This window comes from Phyllostomus hastatus, unplaced genomic scaffold (genome assembly GCF_019186645.2).
Source record: "Phyllostomus hastatus isolate PE091 unplaced genomic scaffold, TTU_PhHast_1.1 phas_contig_113, whole genome shotgun sequence".
In the NCBI taxonomy this organism is placed as follows: domain Eukaryota; kingdom Metazoa; phylum Chordata; class Mammalia; order Chiroptera; family Phyllostomidae; genus Phyllostomus; species Phyllostomus hastatus.
Window position 1 is genome coordinate 3,913,533 of NW_025333530.1, and position 20,867 is coordinate 3,934,399.

Genomic DNA, 20,867 nt, shown 5'->3' on the forward strand with positions numbered 1-20,867 from the left:
GAATGCAGTTAAAAAAAAATTCAGGCATTGGAAAGATGGAATTGGTTGTTGGACTGGTGTAGCAAACAGAATTAATGCATTTTTTACATTAAGATAATTTTCAACTATTAAGTCCCTTTATAACTAGAAATATGTTATAAGACATAGGAAAGACAAATAAGATAATTAAAGTAGAATACTGAGAAACTTGAAATATTTGTAGTCAAGAGGAAGCATGAGTTTACTTGTTTTCCAGTTTTTGGAGCAGATAACCTATTTTATTTCTACCTCTTATTTGGTACTATATTCACTATTACAGATTTCAGTGTGAATAACATGAAAAATGCATGCCTTTATTTTGTTACTTAGTTTATTTCAGATACCACAAATATAGTTATTATCTAAAGGTAAATATTTGCATAAGCTGATCAAGTAGGCCAAATATGCACCTGGCACTCCCAAGTAATCATAAATATATTTTTTTTAATTTTATTTATTTATTTTTAGAGAGGGAAGGGAGGGAGAAAGAGAGAGAAACATCAATGTGCAGTTGCTGGGGGCTGTGGCCTGCAACCCAGGCATGTGCCCCGACTGGGAATTGAACCCGCGATGCTTTGGTTCACAGCCCGCGCTCAATCCACTGAGCTACGCCGGCTAGGGCATAATCATAAATATTTTATAGGCAGGCTTTATTTAAATGCTAGAAACATTTCCAGCTGTCTAGGAAAGAGATAGATCGTGCTTAGAATAACAGGAATAGGTGACAGAGAATTGAGAGCCCCTAATAGTACTGCAAGATTTTAATGATAAAATGAGAAATCAGGAAGTAAAGCAATAGGGAATCATGGAGGTTATGCATTAAGAGCTTTGCAGACCAGACTGGAAATTGGTATTGTTGTGGCTTAGGCCTTGAACAAGAAATTTGTTTCATTTAGTTGGTACATTGATTAAAACAATATGGTTTAAAAGATGCTCTCTATGATAGCATGAAGGAGTTTTTGAAGCTATTATAATAATTTAAACACTTAATGAACTTCTGAAATTCTATTTTGTTTTCTTGAAGATTTTTACAGAAATATATTCAGAAAGAAACAGAATGTCTGAAAACAGCAAGATCAAATGTGTCTGCCTCAACACAAGCCACCAGGCAGAAAAAAATGCAAGAAATCAGTAGTTTGCTCAAATACTTCATCAAGTGTGCAAATAAAAGTAAGTGCTATATTACTTATTAGAAAAAATTGGCTTAATAATTAATTGTTGCATGAGCTGGGTCCAAATATGATGAGATAAAAGTTGAGTGCTAACTCTAACTGCTAGTAAATAAGTAATGATTTTTAATATTGGTTCACATTTGGAGGAATTTATATACGCATGGAATGATATAAACTCAGGATTAAAAGGATTAAAATTACTATTTCACCACCTATTCTTCTTGGATCACTTCTTTATGTCCTTAGTACTTAGGTAGCCATATGATTAAACATACCTTTTCAGGCTTTCTTTTCTATCTTTGATAATAGCTTTAATAGTAGCAAAAACTTGTCTCCTTTTGTTCTTGTTTCTGCCTTCTGAGATACTACAGAAAAATTCTAGTTGATTTTTTCAAATGTGACTTTCTTTAAGATATTTGAAGTTAGCAATGATGTTTCCCTTAAGTCCCCTTTTCTGTGTTAAACACACCTACTTCCTTCAGTGCATATGAGTGTCCTTCTCTTCTGAATATTCTTCAGTTTAATTCTACCTTTTTTAAAGTGTGGGACTCATTCTCATAGGTGTGTTCTCATTGGTACAGAGTGGATCAGGACTTGACATCTTTTGTTCTACACTTTTACTACTTAATTTTAAGGCCACATTAGCTTTCTTGGTAATCAAAACCCATATTCTCAAATAATACTGTGCTTACTATTGACTTTTTAAAAATAGAGAAAAACCTTGTTTTTGTTCCTGAAGAGCTGCAAATTTCCCATTCAACTTGTACAGTTGATAGTTTGAAAAGTTGACATTTTTTTAACCAAAATGCAGGATCCTAATAGGCTTATGTTAAGAAATGGGCTTCACACAATGGTAAAAAATAAAAATCATGAGTGTTTGGTAAGGGACTCTTGGAGTTAGACTTTGTTTACTCTTCACAAATAAGGACTTGGCTTTGCAGTAACAAGTTTAGTTAAAGAATCAGAAAAGCCTAATGTTTGTAAACATTAAGTAGAAGGACATAGGTTATTAGTGGGTGGTATTTCAGAATGGAGGTATAAGACTTGAATCTAAAAAAAACAAGGTTTCACAAAAATTCAGTTTGCTAGCTCTTCTGAGATGCTAGTTTACATGGATAGTTTTAGCCCTTGTCAAGGACTCCAGCATAGATAAAAGAAAGTGACACTGAAATATTCTGTACTGCTTTTGCTCTATATGATGGCCTTGCATTGATTGAAGTTTGTATTCTTGGCTGCTAACATTGGGTTCTTTATAGATCTATATGTGTGTGCATTTGTAGCCCACCAGAATAGTTTTCAGCTTATAGTTTTGTTTTACAATGACAAAAGAAAATAAATTTCATTTGCAAAATTAACACTAGAGATCGCCTCTGAAAAATATATGAAAGTATCAATATGTTGGCTTACAGGAATGAGTGGATGAAATTATCTATGTATGGCTAAAAAGTGCTGTTTTTATTTAAGGCTTTGTTTTCTTTCAAGTTTGACTTTGTAACTGAAAACATCTTTCATCTTGAAGTAGAACCGGGGCAGTGTTACCATGTCATCTCACTTCTTCAGTTGCGTTTTTCAAAGGGTTGGAGAGTTGATGGGATTTTAAACACAGATCCAGACTTTGCCAGACCTGCTTAGTGGTTGGTAACCAAGGTACGGTGAAAGAAACAGATATTTTAAAAAGAGGCGGTTAGAAAGGAACCAGGAAACAAATACCATTCATTCTTTGATTTAGGCATTTGTCACCCTCTGTACAATGTATAGACATTCTAGAGAATAGAAAATCCAACTGGAAAACATGTTACGTTCCATGAGGTTCCTTAAAGTCATTGCAGCCAACTTAGGTATCCTTTTGAGGCAGTTCTTTAGAAAAGGATTGTCAGCATTATTCTTGAAACACTTCTCAAATTTGGTAGAGAAAGGAAATATATTGGGATAAGGCCACAGGGAAATATTTCATTCTAATATTAATTTATATGGTTACAAACGTTCAACAAACGTTTATTTACTATTTACTATTCTAACCATCTAACCAGTCACTGGGCTATATGTTGGGATATAGACATTAATTCCTTTATGTAAGGCTATAATAATATAACCTGTTAGAGATAAGAAAATGTTATGAGGACTCTGAGAGAGAGATGAACAGGGTAGCAAAGGAACATATGGTTGGTTGTTTGATCATTGACCAGATGACTAAAAGTATGATACAAACCTTAAGAAAAATGATTTTCCAGTTATATTATTATCTTAATTTAGCATAGTCTGATACTTAACTAATTTTATCATAAGAAAATTCTAAACCGGAATATATTCAGATACACATAATGACTTGTGGTACTTTGCTCATAGCTTATAACAAAATGTTCTATGTGATTTTTAAATTGTTAATGTTGAGATATAAAATTTCAGTTGTGACATCAATATGATTTGCTCAAAATAAATACTTTTCAAATTTAAAAAGCAATACCACTATGAAAACTTTATTTTAGAAAGTATGCATCTATGTCATACAGTGGAGATCTATTAACCTTCACATCAAATTACAAATTAGTTTTTTAAAAAGAAAGAATTTAGCATGCTTCCAGTAAATACAGTAGATAAACCCAACAAGGCAGCAGACACATAAACTATGCAGGCATGTATAACACGTATGCAGAGGCTGTTAATTTGGTTCATAAGTACAGTATAGTCATATTTGGGTTTTATGAAACATCAGTTATAAAGTGAAACTGTAACAATACACTAAAATTGGCTTTTTACACAGATACCAGGCAGTGCAAGCTCAAAATTTGAGTAAACGTTATTTTACATCAGTATACATAGTATCAGTTAGTATTTAAGAACAAATTTCAATTCATAGCACTTCATATTTTTTTAATCTGATTCAGTCAGTTAAGAGTGTGAAAAGGGTTAGATCCAGGCTAAAAATAATTCTTTTTCTAACCCAAAAATCAATGTATAATACTGCCTTTATTTATATTTATAACCAGGCATAAACTTTACAAAACCACAATATTTAAAAACTATTAAATGATATCTAAGGGTATTTACATAAAAAGGCAGCAAGCATTGTGTTGTTTCATCTCACGACTGGTTATGCAATTGCTTTGTTCAAAGGGTTTTAAAACTATATTCATACTTTCCATATAGCCTACTGCAACATGTCTGACAGTTCTAGAAAATGGGTGCTTTCAAAGGAAGCAGAATCATTTTCAAGTCAGTCACTGGTGTCAATCTTTTTCCCTTAGAACAGAGGATATAGCAAACAACTTGGTTCTGCCTGTACGACCTAATGCAGTAAGATGGTTCTGTTTAGATGTATTTCTGTTCAATTTGTGGTATAACATCAAGTTCTTTTGTCTGTTCTGTGAGTGACCTCTTTGTTCTGACATTCTTTCTCATATTTCCTCTTGCAACTTCTTTCTTCACTGATGACAGCATTATTTGAAGGATGTTTGTCTGAATCAACTATGATCACATACATTATCTTGCTCTTGTGCTGTGGACGTGGAAGTCTGAGCCTCATCATTACCATTGGTTATGCTGTACTTTTCCTGAGGCATCACTGTCAACTTCACATTCAACATCCTTTCCTAGGTCTTCACTTATGAAAGATGTTGACCAGTGAAGTATAGTTCTGAAGGAAGTCATCTTGAACCTGGCTTACATTTCTAATTCCAAATTCTGACAACTTCTTGTGATTGTTAGCTTCTGTCTCTCCCTCTTCTGAAAATATTAGGATTGTTCCTTTCCCATCTTTAATTTGAACATATGGTACTACCATAGCGAATTTTTCTTTCACGGTCTTGTAATATGAGAATGGTCATTTTGTGGACATTCAGTTGCACAGTCACCTCTGGCTTGCTGGCACATGCATAACAATTAGGGTTGGGAGGATCTAGTGCATAACGCACAAGGAGCTGCTTTCTTGGGTTTGGGTTTTTTTATTAAAAAATGTTGATCTACACTGGCCTATTTTATCTGATGAAATTTTCAATCCTTCCAATACTATTAACCCAGCAATCACTGCATTAGTAGTGATAATAGTGGAGTAATATTCCTTGACATTGATTTTATGTCAAATCTGCTGTTCATATTCATACTAAAACTATGCATCCTGAGGTTTGTAGCAGAGGTGACAAAATCTATTGCCAGTGGGTCCCATATTAGCTCAGCTTCATCCCGTTTTTCTGCTGATGAACCCTCAAAGTCTCAATGCGCTTTGAAAGAAGACGTGTTTCTCTTTACATATAGAACCTTCTGGTCTTTTAGACCTAACTGGGGTTCATATTGATCTGATGCATTGGTTTCTTCTTCCTGAGTTTGTACTTCAGCCCAGTCCAACAGAACTGGAGGTTTTCTTTTCCACATAGTTTGTCCATTGTCAAAAGATACCTGGTATCATCTTTAAAAAGCTTGGTAAAAAGTTTAACAGTATCCTGTCCAGCTGATTTAGCCCATTCCTTTGTGAAAATGCATCGAATGTCACCATCTTGATTCAAAGTTATAACCTTATCTATTTATGTACCATATATACTATTATAGGTCTTAGAAGTAATTTTACTTTTCAGAGAAAATATCCTCCCTATAATCTTGTTATTCTAATAAATTTATTTTTTCTACAAAGTACCAAGACACTATGGGCCTTTTTAGTTCTAATTCCAGAAATTGTGAATTACTAATGATAGAATGATTGTTCTGCTGTATAAGAATATATTCCTATAGGAATTAGTAAACTCTTTTTGTAAAGGGAACGAATAGTATATGTTTTTGACTTTGTAGGCTACATAGTGTCTGTCTCTACTACCGAGCTCTGGGTTTTAGCCTGAAAGTAGCCATAGACAATACATAAATGAATGGACATGGCAGTGGTCCAGTAAAACTTTATTTCCAAAAGCAGGTGGCTTGAAGAATTTTGCCTGTGGGCCATTGTTTGGTAACTCCTGCTCTATGAGAAGGAGGTTAGCTACCAGTAATTTCCGAAAAGGAATTATTTAGACAGTTGCCTTTCCAAGATCCTTACTTATCTGAAGATTTATATGTTTTTATTTACTTGTTTATTTATTTTATTTTTAAATAGGAGCACCCAGGCTAAAATGTCAAGAACTCTTAAATTATATCCTGGATACAGTGAAAGATTCATCTAATGGTGCCATTTATGGAGCTGATTGCAGCAATATACTGCTCAAGGACATTCTTTCAGTGAGAAAATACTGGTGTGAAATATCTCAGCAACAGTGGCTAGGTATGTTTTGAAGTTTGTTCTTAGTGAATTTTCCCTTGTGAAATGGTATTTCACCAAAAGCATAGTCAGAGTCCTTCTGTATCCCTAAATGACCTCATAGTTTAACAGTACTTTAGTAAAATTAAATGGTTACAGAATCTGACTCTAAGCTTTCATTTATAGTGTGCTTCCTAAATTATTTTCACTGACAATATACTAGGTGCCTGCTATCACAACTAAAATTACAGATTTGAAAGATGCCATCCCCTGTCCTCAAATACTTGACAGTCCAGTGGCAGACAAAAAAAACAAGTAAACCAAAATTATTGTATAATATGATATAGACATGTGTGGGTGCATTGAGTTTACATATCAGTAACATCTAAACTCAACTATAGTTAAAATAGGATGAAGAAAACCAAGAGAGAGATATGGCATAAAAGTGAAAGCAAAAGAGTTTCAAATTGAAAAGGGTGAGACATTTTCAGTATTGTAGAAGTGGTAAGACATTTAAGTATCCATTGGACTAGGCAATTAGCAGGTCACTGATAAGGTAATGGAAATCAAAAGTGTTAGCATAGGATATGTAGGACACTATATGAGTGTATAGGACCTGTATAGGACCTATATGATGTAGGACCCAGTGACTTAACAAGATCAGTGAAGTGGGTACCAGGGAGGAATCTAGTGTTGTTTTTTTTTTGACAATTTGTAGATAAGCGGTACTAAGAAATCACAGAGGAATAAAGTTATGGTCAGTTGACATAGACACCGGCCTGCAATGTCCACAACATTATGGATGAAATATGAGACAAATTCACAGACTCCTGAATCCTGTGGAGGAAAAGGGATGGCGTAGCTTCTATCTAGGGGGGAACGCCCTGACCCTTGCCTTGACAAGCTTTTATTGGATTCAATTTGCATAGCAGTACAGGGTGTATACATAAAGCTCATCGATCATTATCAGGCAGAAATTATTAAACAATAGATAACATTCAAAGAATTCTGAGGGCTTATTTTGAGTCAGGGTCAGATAGCTAAAGGGCCATAAAACTTTGAGGAACAAACTCACTTCCTGCTTGAACCCTTAACATTTAAATTGAGGGTATTAGCAAAGTAGGTCTCATAGGATTTTAGTATTCTTTCTTAAGCCTGATTGCTCTAGGGCACCCACTTCCAGCATTATTTCAGGCTTAAGGCATTGTTTCAGGCTTAAGTCAGGCAGGGGAAGTAAGGTAGCTAAGAGATTACGAGACTTCTTGCAGACAAAATGAGGACTCAATTTATGTCAAAGCTGAGGGGCGAGGGTCCATCACCCCCTTTTTCTATAGCCCCTCAAGTCCTTCCCTGGGGCCTCCCCATGATTGTGCCTGTCTTATGACGTCCCTCCCTCGAGGAATCTTACCCATCATTGGCTAACTGATCATGCACTGGGGGCCAGGCAGGGTGAAGTAAAGTGGGCAGAGGTGGTGCCCTTGCCAGGAAGATAAGCTTTGTCTCCTTAGTGGCTTATGGTCTGAAGGTCACTCACTCAGCCTTAGCCATGGGGGGTTACAGCTTCTAAAACCAGGCAGGGCAGTTCCCAACAGTCAATGACTGAAAGATTTGAGTTTATTAATTTCAAAGGTGGGACATTTCTGAGTTTGAATGGCTTTAATGGGTACCAGGAAGTAATTTAGTATTGTGACAATTTGCTAGATGACAGGTATGGTGTGACCACAAAGTAAAACATTTGAGTTTATTGATTATTAAAGGTGGGAGCATTTCAGGGTCTGAATGGTTTAATGGGTGAAAGTGGAATATAGCTATAATAACATCACTTTAAGCCAGATGTCAAAATCTTCTAATATAATCACCTCTGAAAATTTAGAAACTCAGTATTTTATCTGAAAACTATTCAAGATAAATTATGCTAACTAAATTAAAACCCATTTATCTATATCCTTTACTGTCATTTTATTATTTCAAAGTGAGAAATATGTGGACCATAAAACCATGACCTAATCAGTGTTATGTATTACATAACACTGTACTGTTCCCACATGAATAAAGGCCTTCTCAGGCATTTGCTTTAATTTCTAAGGCATCATCTGGGTCCTTTGCTGTTGCTGTGAACGCAGGGAGGCTTTATCCTAAACATAGCCCTCAACAAACCTAGTGGCACCTGTTGGAGAATAGGCCAATGATGTCTAGGATACTGACAAGTCTCTCATCAAAGAGTTACATCCTAAGTATTTAGGATATTTGCAGATATTAGATTATTGTAACCATGGATCTCACTGAATAAAAAAGGTAGCCCTTCCTTTAGTTTCTGTACTGTGATTTCATCATTTATCATGTTCTCAGAAATCCTTTTTATTTTATTTTTATATTTTTAAATCCTCACCCAAGGACATGTTTGATTTTACAGAGGATAAGGTAGCGGGAGAGAGAAAACATTGATATGAGGGAGAAACACTGAGGTAACATCCCCTGCAACCTAGGTGTGGTCCCTGATTGGGAATCAAACCCACAACCTTCTGGTGTGTGGGATAGTGCTCCAACCAACTGAGCCACCTGGTCAGGGCAATCCTTTTTTATTTTTAAGCAAAATGCTGCCTCTTTAATAATGTGCTCTTTTGTTGAATTACTACTCTAGTTAGCTCCCTTCTCTGAAACTTGCTTCTCTAATGAGGACTCTGCTCAAGAAGTGAAGTTAATGAAGTTAATGTTCAAAATATACACATATATTTGCTACTGGTAGTGATTAAAGATAGGTTACGGATTAGATTGTCCAGGGAGAGTATAGAGTGAGATGAAAAGATGGCCTAAGATTGAGCCAACATTTCCATATAAATTTTGGAATCAGCTTTTTGATTTCTATAAGACATAGTGCTAGGGTTTTTGTAGAAATGGCATTGAATATATTGAGTAATTTAGGAAGGATAGACATCTTAATACCACAGAGTCTTCCAATCCATGAACACGATATATCCATTTATTTAGGTCTTTTTTGATTTCTAGAAGTCAGTGTTTTAAAATTCTCAGCATATAGAATTTGTATATTTTTGTTAGATTTATACTGCAGTAGTTTGTAAATTAGACTAGCTTTAAAATTTCTATTTCCATGTTTCTCAGTGCTGTTACACAGTACAGTTGATTTTTGAATACTGGCCTTGTATCCTGGGACCTTGCTAAAATCACTTACTAGATTTAGGAGTTTTTTTGTAGATTTTGTGGGATTTTCTATTTAGACAATTATGTCATCTACAAGTACTAGGGAGTTTTTTCCATTACATCCAACCCTTATGTATTTTATTTCTTTTCCTGTTTTATTTTTTTGGCTAGGACCTCCAGTATGATTTTTTTAACGGTAAATATACGTGACAAAATGTACTACTTTATCCATTTTTAAGTATACAGTTTAGTGGCAGTAAGTATATAATTGACCCTGGAACAGCATGAGGGTTAGGGGTGCTGACTTCCTGCACAACTGAAAATATGCGTGTAACTACTGTGCCCACATTGTTGTGTAATCATTATCATCCATTTCCAGATCTTTTTTCACCTTCCCAAACTGAAACTCTGTCCCAGTAAAGAAGACTTCTCCTTTCTCCCCTCCTGCAGCCCTTGGCAACTGTTCTACTTTCTGTCTGCATGAATTTACCTATTCTATTTACCTCCTATAAGTGAAATCATATAGTATTTGTCCTTTTTGAATGGCTTATTTTACTTAGAATAATGTCTCAAGTTTCACCCATGTCATAGCATGTTTCATAATTTTCTTCCTTATTAAGACTGAATAATACTCTGTTGTATGTATTTACCACATTTTGTTTATTCATTTGTCATTGGACACTTGGGTTGCTTCCATCTTTTGGTTGTTGTGAGTAAAGCTGCTATGATATGGGTGTACAAATAGCTCTTTGAGTCCTTGCTTTTAATTTTTTTCTCTTTTTTTCATAACAGTGATCAAATGTGAATGTATTTGAAGTGATATGTTATTTTGGTTTTGATTCACATTTCTCTAATGATCAATGATGTTAACTTTTCATGTGCTTATTGGCCATTTGCATGTCATCTTTAGAAAAATGTCTATTCAGGTCTTTTGCCCAGTTTTTAATCAGGGGGTTTTTTTTTTTTCCATTTAAAAAAAAGATTTTCTTTATTTGTTTTTAGAGAAATAGGAAGGGAGGGAGGGAAAGTGGGAGAGAAACATTGATGTGTGAGAGATACCTCAACCAGTTAGTTGCCTTTCACCAGCCCCAAACCAGGGACCTGGCCTGCAACCCAGGCATGTGCCCTGATTAGGAATGGAACCGGCAACCCTTTGGTTAGCAGGCCAGTGCTCAATCCACTGAGCCACACCAGCCAGGGCTTTTCATTGTTGAATTGTAGGAGTTCTTTATATATTCTAGATATTAATTAATCTCTTACCAGGTACATGGTTTTTAAATATTTTCTCCCATACCATGGGTTACCTTTAACTCTGATGACCAAGTCCTTTGATGCACAAAAGTTTTTATTTGATGAGTACAGTGTATCTGTTTTTCTTTTGTTGCCTGTGCTTTTGATATTTTTTTTTAAATCATTGCTAAATCCACTGTCATGAAACTTCTGCTATGCTTTCTTCTAAGAGATTTATTGTTTTTCCTCCAGTATAATTTTAAATAGGAGTGGTGAGAGCAGACATCCTTGTCCAGTTGCTGGTTTTAGATGGAAGTATTCAGTGTTTGGCCGTTAAGCATTCATGGTATTAGTTGTCAATACAGGTTGAGGATGTTCCCTTCTATTCCTAGTTGCTCATGATTTTATGTCATGAATGGATATTGAATTTTGTTAAATGTTTTCTGCATCTGTTGAGATAATCATATGGGTTTTGTTTCTTTAGTTTATTCTTAATGTGAATTATGTTGATGAATTTTCCACAGGATAAGTCAACCTTATATTCTTGGGATATTTCCCAGTAGGGCATGATGCATTATCCATTTTATATGTTATTGCATTGAATTTGGAGCTTGTTGTTAGTGTTGGAAGGTTTTTAACTATGAATTCAATTTCTTTAATAGATAAAGGATTATGTAGGTTACATATTTCCTTTTCAGTGAGCTTTGGTAATTTAAGAATTTGTATAGTTCATCTAAGTTATTGAATGTCTTCAACATTATTGCCTTATTATCCTTTTTTTTTTAAGATTTTATTTATTTATTTTTAGAGAGGGAAGGGAGGGAGATAGAGAGAAACATCAATGTGCGGTTGCTGGGGGTCATGGCCTGCAACCCAGGCATGTACCCTGACTGGGAATCGAACCTGCGACACTTTGGTTCGCAGCCTGTGCTCAATCCACTGAGCTATGCCAGCCAGGAATGCCTTATTACCCTTTTAATGTGTATAAGTTCTGTAGTGATATTGTATCTTTCATTATTGATTTCTGATCTTATTAGTTCCTTCTGTTTTGAGTTTAATTTGTTCTCTATTTTCTTAAGATAGAAGCTTAGATCATTGATTTGAGAATTTCTTTCCTAATATGTGCATTCAATATAATGTTTTCTCTAAATACTGTAGTCGCACCTCACAAATATTGATAATATATTTTCATTTTTCTTCAATTCAAAATATGTTCTAGTTTTTCATGAGAGTTACTGATGGACCCATAGATTATTTGGAAACATGTTGTTTAATTTCCAATTGTTTGGGGAATCTTGATGGGTTTTTAATTTTCCCTTTTATGGTTTTCAGTATAATTGTATTGTGGGTAAAGAAGATACTCTTTATACTATAAGTTATTTATAATAGTTATGATTCATAACACAGAATAAGGTCCAACTTGGTGAGTGCTTCTTATGCATTTGAAAAGAATGTGTGTATGCTGATGATGAATTATTCTATAAATGGCAATTATAGAATTGGTTGATGGTATTCAGTTCTCTAACAGACTGGTGTGGAAGTGTGAATGACAAGTTAGGAAATGCATTAGCAAATACAGACAACACTTTCAAAAGCTTTGGTTGTCAGGGGAAGGGAAAGAGGGGCCCTGTTAAAGAGGAGAATGACTAGAATATATGTAAATGTAATTGGAAGGATTTAATAGAGAGTGGTTGAATACACAGAAAATCAATTAGTATGTTTCCTGAGAAGAAGGGGTTCCAAAACAAGAACCCTAGGATTGTCCCAAGGAAGAAGATAGTTTTTCTAATAAGGGAGGAAAGAAGAAAAGTTAGAAATCTTTAGTGACTTACCTAGACAATAGTATGAAATGTGGACTCCTCTCCCAAGCCTTGGAAATGCTGCATACTTTTGCTTCTGCCTACCTCTCTGACCTGTTACCTCACTTAACTAAAAGCCTACCCCCTCTTTTCTGATTGCTGTGCTGTAACTATAGTGGCCATTATTTGGATTTTCTAATTAAGTGATTTCCAAACTTTTAATAGCCTTTACTTTTTTAGAGCAGTTTTATATTCACAGCAAAATTAAGCACAAAATAAAGAGTTCCCAGAAATCTCCTGACCTCCCACAGGCACAGGCCCCTCCACTATCAATATTCTGCACCAAAGTGGTAACTTTGTTTCAATCAGTGAACTTACATAGACACCTCATACCTGCCCCCCCCCCCCCCCCCCCACCCCAGGCCTGGAAGTCCATAGTTTACATTAACATCACTCTTGGTGTTGACAAACTAGTTTTTTTTTTTTTTTTAAGATTTTATTTATTTATTTTTAGTGAGGGAAGGGGGGGAGAGACAGACAGACAGACAGACAGACATCAATGTGCGGTTGCTGGGGTTTATGGCCTGCAACCCAGGAATGTACCCTGGCTGGGAATCGAACCTGGGACACTTTGGTTCCCAGCCCGCGCTCAATCCACTGAGCTATGCCAGCCAGGGTGACAAACTAGTTTTGATAAATGTATAAATGACACTTACTCACCATTTAAGTATCATACAGAAGAATAGTTTTCACTGCCCTAAAAATCCTATGTGCTCTGCCTGTGTATCCTTCCCTTCCCCCATTCCTAGCATCCACTGGTCTTTTTACTGAATGTCATATAGCTGGAATCATACAGGATGTAGTCTTTTCAGATTGCCTTTCACTTAGTAATATGCATTTGTTTCCTCTATGTCTTTTTGTAGCTCGATAGCTCATTTCTTTTTAATATTGAATAGTATTTCATACCACAGTTTAGTTATCCATTCACTTATCCATTCACTTTCTAAGGACATTTTGATTGCTTCCAAGTTTTGGCAATTATGAATAAAGCCGCCATAAACATCTGTTAGCAGATAAGTTTTCAGATCGTTTGGGTAAATACCAAGAAGTGTGATTGCTGGATTGTATAGTAAAAGTATGCTTAGTTCTGTAAGAAACGGCCAAACTGTCTTCCATAGTGGCCTTTGGTAGTTTGTATATTAAATATCAATAAAGCTTAATATTTTTATTTGTAATTAATTTTACTAAAAAATAAGGAGTCATTATTTTGGTCTGACACTGCTAAGGATCATCTTACACACTCCTATTTAGAGAGTACAAGCCCTTAACTTGCACTTTGTCCTCTTGTCAGAGGCTATCCTCTCTATGGCTCGTTTTGTTTCATCCTTCAGTTCTCAGCTTACACATCACTGCTATTTCCTGACTGCTCTTTCTAAATTTGTTCCTCTCTTTTTTTTCTATCATAGCACTCTGTTTTCTTTGTAATTCTTTTATGAAAATGAACAGTACACTTCTAAATAATTCATGGGTTGAAGGAAAAATCTAGAAATGAAAGCATATTTAGAAGTGGTTGAAAATGAACATTACAACATTTCAAATTCTGAGGAATGCAGCTAAAGTTATGCCAAGAGGGTAATTTACAGCATTAAATTCCTGTGTTAGAAAAGAGGAAAGTCTCCTGGACACAGAGAACAGATTGGTGGTGGCTAGAGGTGGAATAAAGGGCAGGTGAAATGGGTAAAAAGGATTGAAAAGGACAAAGTTTCAGCTATAAAATAAGTCATGGAGATGTAATGTACAGCATGGTGACTATAGTTAATAATATTGTATTGTATATTTAAAAGTTTCTAAGAGAGTGGATCTTAGAAATTCTCATCACAAGGAAAAAATTTGTAACTGTATATGGTGATGGATGTTAACTAGACTTGCTGTATTGATCATTTTGCAATATATACAAATCATGTACACCTGAAACTGTCAGTAATATTTCTAAAATATTAATCCTTAAAAAAAGAAAAGATCTGAAATCAATAATCTGAGCTTCTAGCTCAAGAAACTATAAAAACAAGTTCTAAAACTTCAAGCAGAAGAGCAGAAATACATGAAATTGAGAACAGAAAAAAGAGAAGTTAATGAAACAAAGCTAATTCTTTGAAAATATTAATACAGTTTAGAAGCACTAGCAAAAGTGACAATGTAAAAAGAGAAGACAAAAATTACTGATTTAGGAATGAAGTGGGACATAATTGCATATCCTGCAGCTATTAGAAGAAAAATAAGGAATACTTGTGAACAGCTCTCTATACACTTAAGTTTGACAACTGAATATTTGAATGGAACAATTCCTTAGCAACACACTACCAAAACTCCCCCAGTATGAGGTCCCAAACCTCATAGTTAAATTAGATTCATAATTTAAATCTTTTAACAAGAGAAATTGGGAACAAGAAAAAGATATTTGTGCTTACCACTTTCTCAACATTGTTACTGGAGGTTCTAGTCAGGGTGGTTGGGCCAGAAAAGGAAATAAAAGGCATATAGATTGGAAAGGAAGAAATAAAACTGTTCTATTTGCAGATGCCATGCTTGTCTATCTATAAATAAAGTTCCAAGAAATCTACATTTAATGATGATGTTTGGGGTTTTATTTTCTTAAATCCAGAAACTCCCTTTTAATATGCTGTTTTACCATCTGCTCTTTGATCTTTTCCTGTTGAATTCACGGAGGAAGTGAATTCATCTGGAGCAGTGCACTGCAGCCGTTTTCAAAGTTGGACTCTACCGTTCTGAGACTTTTGTTGAATGTCTTACACCAACTTTTTTACCACTTACTAGAGGAGTAGGTGGGATTCTTTTACAATTAGAAGCATTTCTTCCAACTAACATAAAAACCCTGAAACTTGAGCTTTAATTAGACACAATTGCATTATTAGCTTTTCCTGTTTTACCTCTCTGTTCCGGCTAAGTAGTAAGAAGGAAATGACAAAGATAACCTTTCCTCTTTTCTGATCTCTAATGTGTGTGTATTAACTCAAGTGTTTACCATTATTTAGATATTGTATGTAGTGGAAAAAGTTTGGGAAGCACGGGTATAGAGTCCTATAAACTAATGTCAGATATGATAGGAATCCTTTGAAAAATCATTTTTCTATTTAAAGTTTGAGGTATTTATATTGTCGTTATTCTTTTGTATTTGAACTATTTTTGCAGAATCGTGTGACATACAGTTGAAAAGGAAGCTACCCATAGGTGTTATTACTCACTTTACTGAAGACTTTCTGATTATTTCTATGGGAAGAACATGCATTAACAACTTTGTTTTTTACTGCGTTGGGAGATAATTCTCAATACATTTCACATTTCTGCACATCTTATGAGCAGACACTGCTTTCTTTCCAGACTGTTTTTTTAAGTATGTTTGTATAGTGAGCCTAGGGATATAGAGATGATGATACAGATGATTAATGGCTTCCTCCAGAGCAAAGCACAGGTTTCCTTGCGGTCCATTAACTATAAAAAGGTTGGGGTTTCTTTCCTGTAACATAACAACTCACTCTTTACACCTATTTCACCTGTCACTCTTCAGGTTGCCTTTGGGATTAAGTAATTCATGCAAAAATGAAAGTACCGTACTATTGTGAGAAATAAATTGTCCATTATTAGTCAAATAGCATTAAAACAAAATAAAACTGTGGAATGTGCACTGTGTCAAGTACTTTGTTAGGCTTGGATGGAGAAATATAGGATTAGAGAAGTTAAGTAGCTTATCTGAAGCCTGGCTCTTGGTGTCCATTCTTCTGCCTGTTGTTCCTGCCTTGAACACAATTTATATAAAATACAATTACATAAGGATGGAATGCCCTTACTGTATAAAATATATATTAGCATAATTTAAACCTTTATTCTCTGTGGGATTATTAAATTTTAAACTGAATTGTGACATTTAAATTACATGATTTGATAGTTTTCTTTTTTAAAAAGCATAACTAATACATTTTTGTTTCTTTGTTTTTCAAGAATTGTTTTCTGTGTATTTCACACTGTATCTTAAACCTTCACAAGACATTAATAGAGTTTTAGTGGCTAGAATCATTCAAGCTGTGACTAAAGGATGCTGTTCACAAACTGACGGATTAAATTCCAAATTTTTGGATTTTTTCTCCAAGGCTATTCAGAATGCAAGGTAATCTAATCTTTTTCTGTTTTGTTTCATTTCAATTTGATCTTGAAAGACTATGTTATAGATTCAGTGGCTAAAAATACTACTAACTTTAAAAACTTGGCTCTTTATAGTGGAACTAGTGGCTTCCCAAAGAAGGTATTAAGTAGGTCCAACAATTGCTGAATATCAGTATGCAGAATGGGAAATGATGTTCCTAAGAGAGAGATCTGTCTTGCTTTTCTAATGACAGGAAAACCTAAATACCCTCTAAGTAGTTTTATTTTCCACATTTTTGATGGTAATAATTAAATAAAGTAGTATATTTTGGAAGTATCAATATCTTACATTTGTGTGGTATTACTCAGTTTTTAATGTGAAACGTTTTGTAAATGATAGGCATTACAAATCAGTTTTGAATAATTTGAGACAATATTTAGTAGGGAGAGCTAACAGGAGTGATTCCTTAGTACCAAAGAAGAACTTTTTTTGGTTGCTCTGTAGTACTGCTGGGGTTTTATTCTGAATAATTCTGAGACTAAGGTTATTGTTTTTGAAAATTAGATTTTTTTCAGCATGCAGTTAATAACTGTCTTTAGTTTGTGTACTTTTTTCCCATTATACCAAGTTGAGCCTATTTATTTTTTATTACAGGCAAGAAAAGACTTCTGCAGGTCTAAATCATATCTTAGCAGCATTTGTTATCTTCCTCAAGACTTTGGCTGTTAACTTTCGAATTCAAGTGTGTGATTTAGGAGATGAAATTCTTCCTGCCTTGCTTTATATTTGGACTCAACACAGACCTAACGACTCCTTAAAAGAAGTAATTATTGAATTATTTCAACTGCAAATTTATATCCATCATCCAAAGGGAGCCAAAACCCAAGAAAAAGGTATAAAGGAAGTTTTTACTGCTTTGAATTTGCTTCATTGAAACATGTAGGGTTAGGCCTGAAATCTGTATTTGGTAGAAGGTAATGACCTTCCTTTGGATCGCTGTGCTTGGTAATGATATTAGTCATGATGATATTTTTCATACATTGTTTTAGAATTTGAAGCTGTGGTAGCAAATCATATTATGCCTTACCATGTGTTTAGCACAATGCTAGTTATTATGAGGAATACAAACAAATATGAGATACTATTCCCTCTAGGAGTTAATTAGGCAGCAATAATTATTGCTAAGAGATAAGACACAGGCCAAGTGTAGAAGAACTTCATGAAGGGCAGGGTCTTGTTTACCCACATACAGCTTTTATTAGAAGATAAAATAGATAAATGTGGACTAAAAATAGCCAATCATGTTAGCCAGTTCCCAAGGAAGATTGGTACATGTAGTCTTCGACTTCGTAGTTACTCCAGGCAGGGCCCTGTTTACTGGGAAAACCAGAAGTGAATGACCCATTCATCCTTGGTTCCTTCACATTTGTCTTTTTATCTAGGCCCATTGAGTAGACAGGAACTTTCTTTGGTGGAACTGAGCAAGTTTCCTCACATTCAGGCTGAGTTTCCCTTTGTGCTTGCACTAGCCTTCAGACCAATTCATTATGGCTAGTTTAATGATCTTATTAAGAAATCATGCTACATTGAATAATAGCAGCTAAAATAAGAAAGAACTGTTATAGCCACTATTCTTTTCTTCATCAGAAATAGCTGTGTGTGTTCATGAGTTCTAGTATGTATGGTTAAATGTATTAGTAGCCCATGAAACCTCTGTGAGTCAAAGAAGGGTGGCTTTTCTTAGTTTTTCATCTTTTACATAGCTCTCACCAAGATGAAAATCAGGTGTGTGAAGAAATGGTATGACATGTTTAGGGTTTTAGTTAACTGCATATTTAGGATGAATTAAAAATAGGCAGGATGATGAGGATACCAAAAATGCTAATGTAGTTTTAGGCTACAATAGCAGATTTTGTGGGTAGAAGGGTAGTTTGTTTGTTTGGGAAGTAATAGCCCATTGTTCCCCATGCTGGTCAGATCATGGTTGGAGTATGATGTTTACTGGATATTGTAAAATCAACATTTTAAGGACATAGGTTGACTGGAGTGTGTCTAGGAAAAGTGGACTGGGATGATGAGAATTGTGGATAGCATGTCATTTGTGTAATAATTGAAGGAACTGGTAAGGTGTTTTTCACTTAGACATACAGAGAAATTGGTCCTCATGCAAAAGAGGGAACTTATTAACTATTTGCTTCATGGGAGAAAAGAAATTAGAGAAAGTTTGATTGAGATTTTTTAAAAAGATTTTATTTATTTTTAGAGAGAGGGGAAGAAGGGAGAAGGACAGGAGAGGAACATTGATGTGTCAAAAGAATGTCGATTGGCTGCTTCCTGCAACCCAGGCATCTGCCCACTGGGAATCGAACCTGACCTGTAGCATGACACTCAGCCTGCTGAGCCACACCAGTCAGGGCTGATTGAGATTTCGGTTGAGTTGATTAGAGAATATTAGGTCAGCATATGGGAACATTTTTGAGCAAATACAGTTAACTGAGTGTGAAATGGACACCATTAAAGAGTCTGTCAAGGACAATGTCAGAAGAGGCATTAGTACTGAACAGAGGTTGGACCAGATGTCTTCTAATGTTGTTTTCACTTTAACAGATGAATAATTTGGTGGGAGTTGGCAGTACATATGGGGTGTATACAAAAATTATATTTTTTGAATTATAGGTGCTTATGAATCAAAAAAATGGAAAAGTATCTTGTACAACTTATATGATCTGCTAGTTAATGAGATAAGTCATATTGGAAGCAGAGGAAAATATTCTTCAGGATCTCGTAATGTTGCCGTCAAGGAAAACTTGATTGAATTGATGGCAGATATTTGTCACCAGGTATTTGTCACATTTTGAAATTTCCTCTTAATTTTTTTTAACTGGGCTCTTAAAAACTGTGTTCTGATAAAAATCCTATAAAATTACTCTGTACATGTAACTAACTACTCTTTTCAAAATACCATAAATATTTAGAATTGCCTCTGACTTGAAAGATAACTGTTCTACATATTTTGAAGTTAGTAAAAGTGGTGATGAACTTTTTCATTCTTAAAATATTGCCCGTATGTAATAAGATTGCCTAACCATAATGTTTGTTTCTTTTGTTCTACTGAGTTAAAAATCACATAGCATAAAATACACTATTTTAAAGTATACAATTCAGTAGATTTAAGAAATTTCACTGTTTTACACCCATCATCTCTATTTAATTACAGTACATTTCCCTAAACTTTTTCCTAATTCCCCACTTCTTTCAGTAACTAGCAACTAACCACTAATCTTTGTTTATCGATTATGCCTATTTTGAACATTTTATATAAGAAGAATCATACAATAGTTGGTCTTTTTTGTCTGGCTTCTTTCACTTAGCGTGTTTTCAAGTTTAATGTAAATCAGTATTTCATGTTTTTTTGCTGAATAATATTCAGTTGTATGGATATATCATATTTTCATTATCCATTCTTCATTTGATGATAATGTTTCTGAAGTAAAACTTTTTAAACAGAGGTTTAGTTAACATCCTAGATAATTTCACTTATCAGTATTTTCTTAATGCTAAATTTATGGTTTTTTATGTTTATTTGTTTTTAAGATTTTATTTATTAACTTTTAAAGAGGGGGAAGGGAAGGAGACAGAGGGGAAAAACATTGTTGTATGAGAGAGAAGCAGTTGCCTCTCACACATCCCCAACTAGGGACCTGGCCCATAACCCAGGCATGTGCCCTGCTTGACTGGAAATTGAACTGGCAACCTTTTCGGTTCGCAGACTGGTGCTCAATCCACTGAGCCACACCAGCTACAGCAATGTGTTTGTGTATTTTAAATATTTTATTGATTGTGCTATTACAGTTTCCCCAATTTTTCACTTTTTGGCTGCCTCACACAGCACCTTCCACTTCCCACAGACACCCCACCTTTGTTCATGTCCATGGGTCATGTGCATAAGTTCTTTGGCTACTCCATTTCTTATGCTATACTTTACATCCCCGTGGCTATTCTGTAACTACCTATTTGTACTTCTTAATCCCCTCACCTCTTCACCCATTCCTCTATAACCCCCACCTATCTGACAACCATCAGACTGCTCTCTCTATCTGTGATTCTGTCTC

General features: G+C 34.9%; 1 protein-coding gene across 4 annotated transcripts in view; it reads left to right on the forward strand.

Moving 5' to 3' along the window:
* ATM (ATM serine/threonine kinase) overlaps positions 1-20,867 on the forward strand; it is a 162,209-nt gene that overhangs the window by 6,453 nt on the left and 134,889 nt on the right. For all 4 annotated transcript variants that reach the window (XM_045837996.1, XM_045838016.1, XM_045838005.1 and 1 more), the window contains 5 exons: positions 1,043-1,188; positions 6,268-6,432; positions 16,614-16,779; positions 17,410-17,648; positions 19,432-19,595. In XM_045837996.1, the coding sequence (XP_045693952.1) occupies positions 1,043-1,188; positions 6,268-6,432; positions 16,614-16,779; positions 17,410-17,648; positions 19,432-19,595 (880 nt within the window). The remainder of the gene's footprint in view (positions 1-1,042; positions 1,189-6,267; positions 6,433-16,613; positions 16,780-17,409; positions 17,649-19,431; positions 19,596-20,867) is intronic.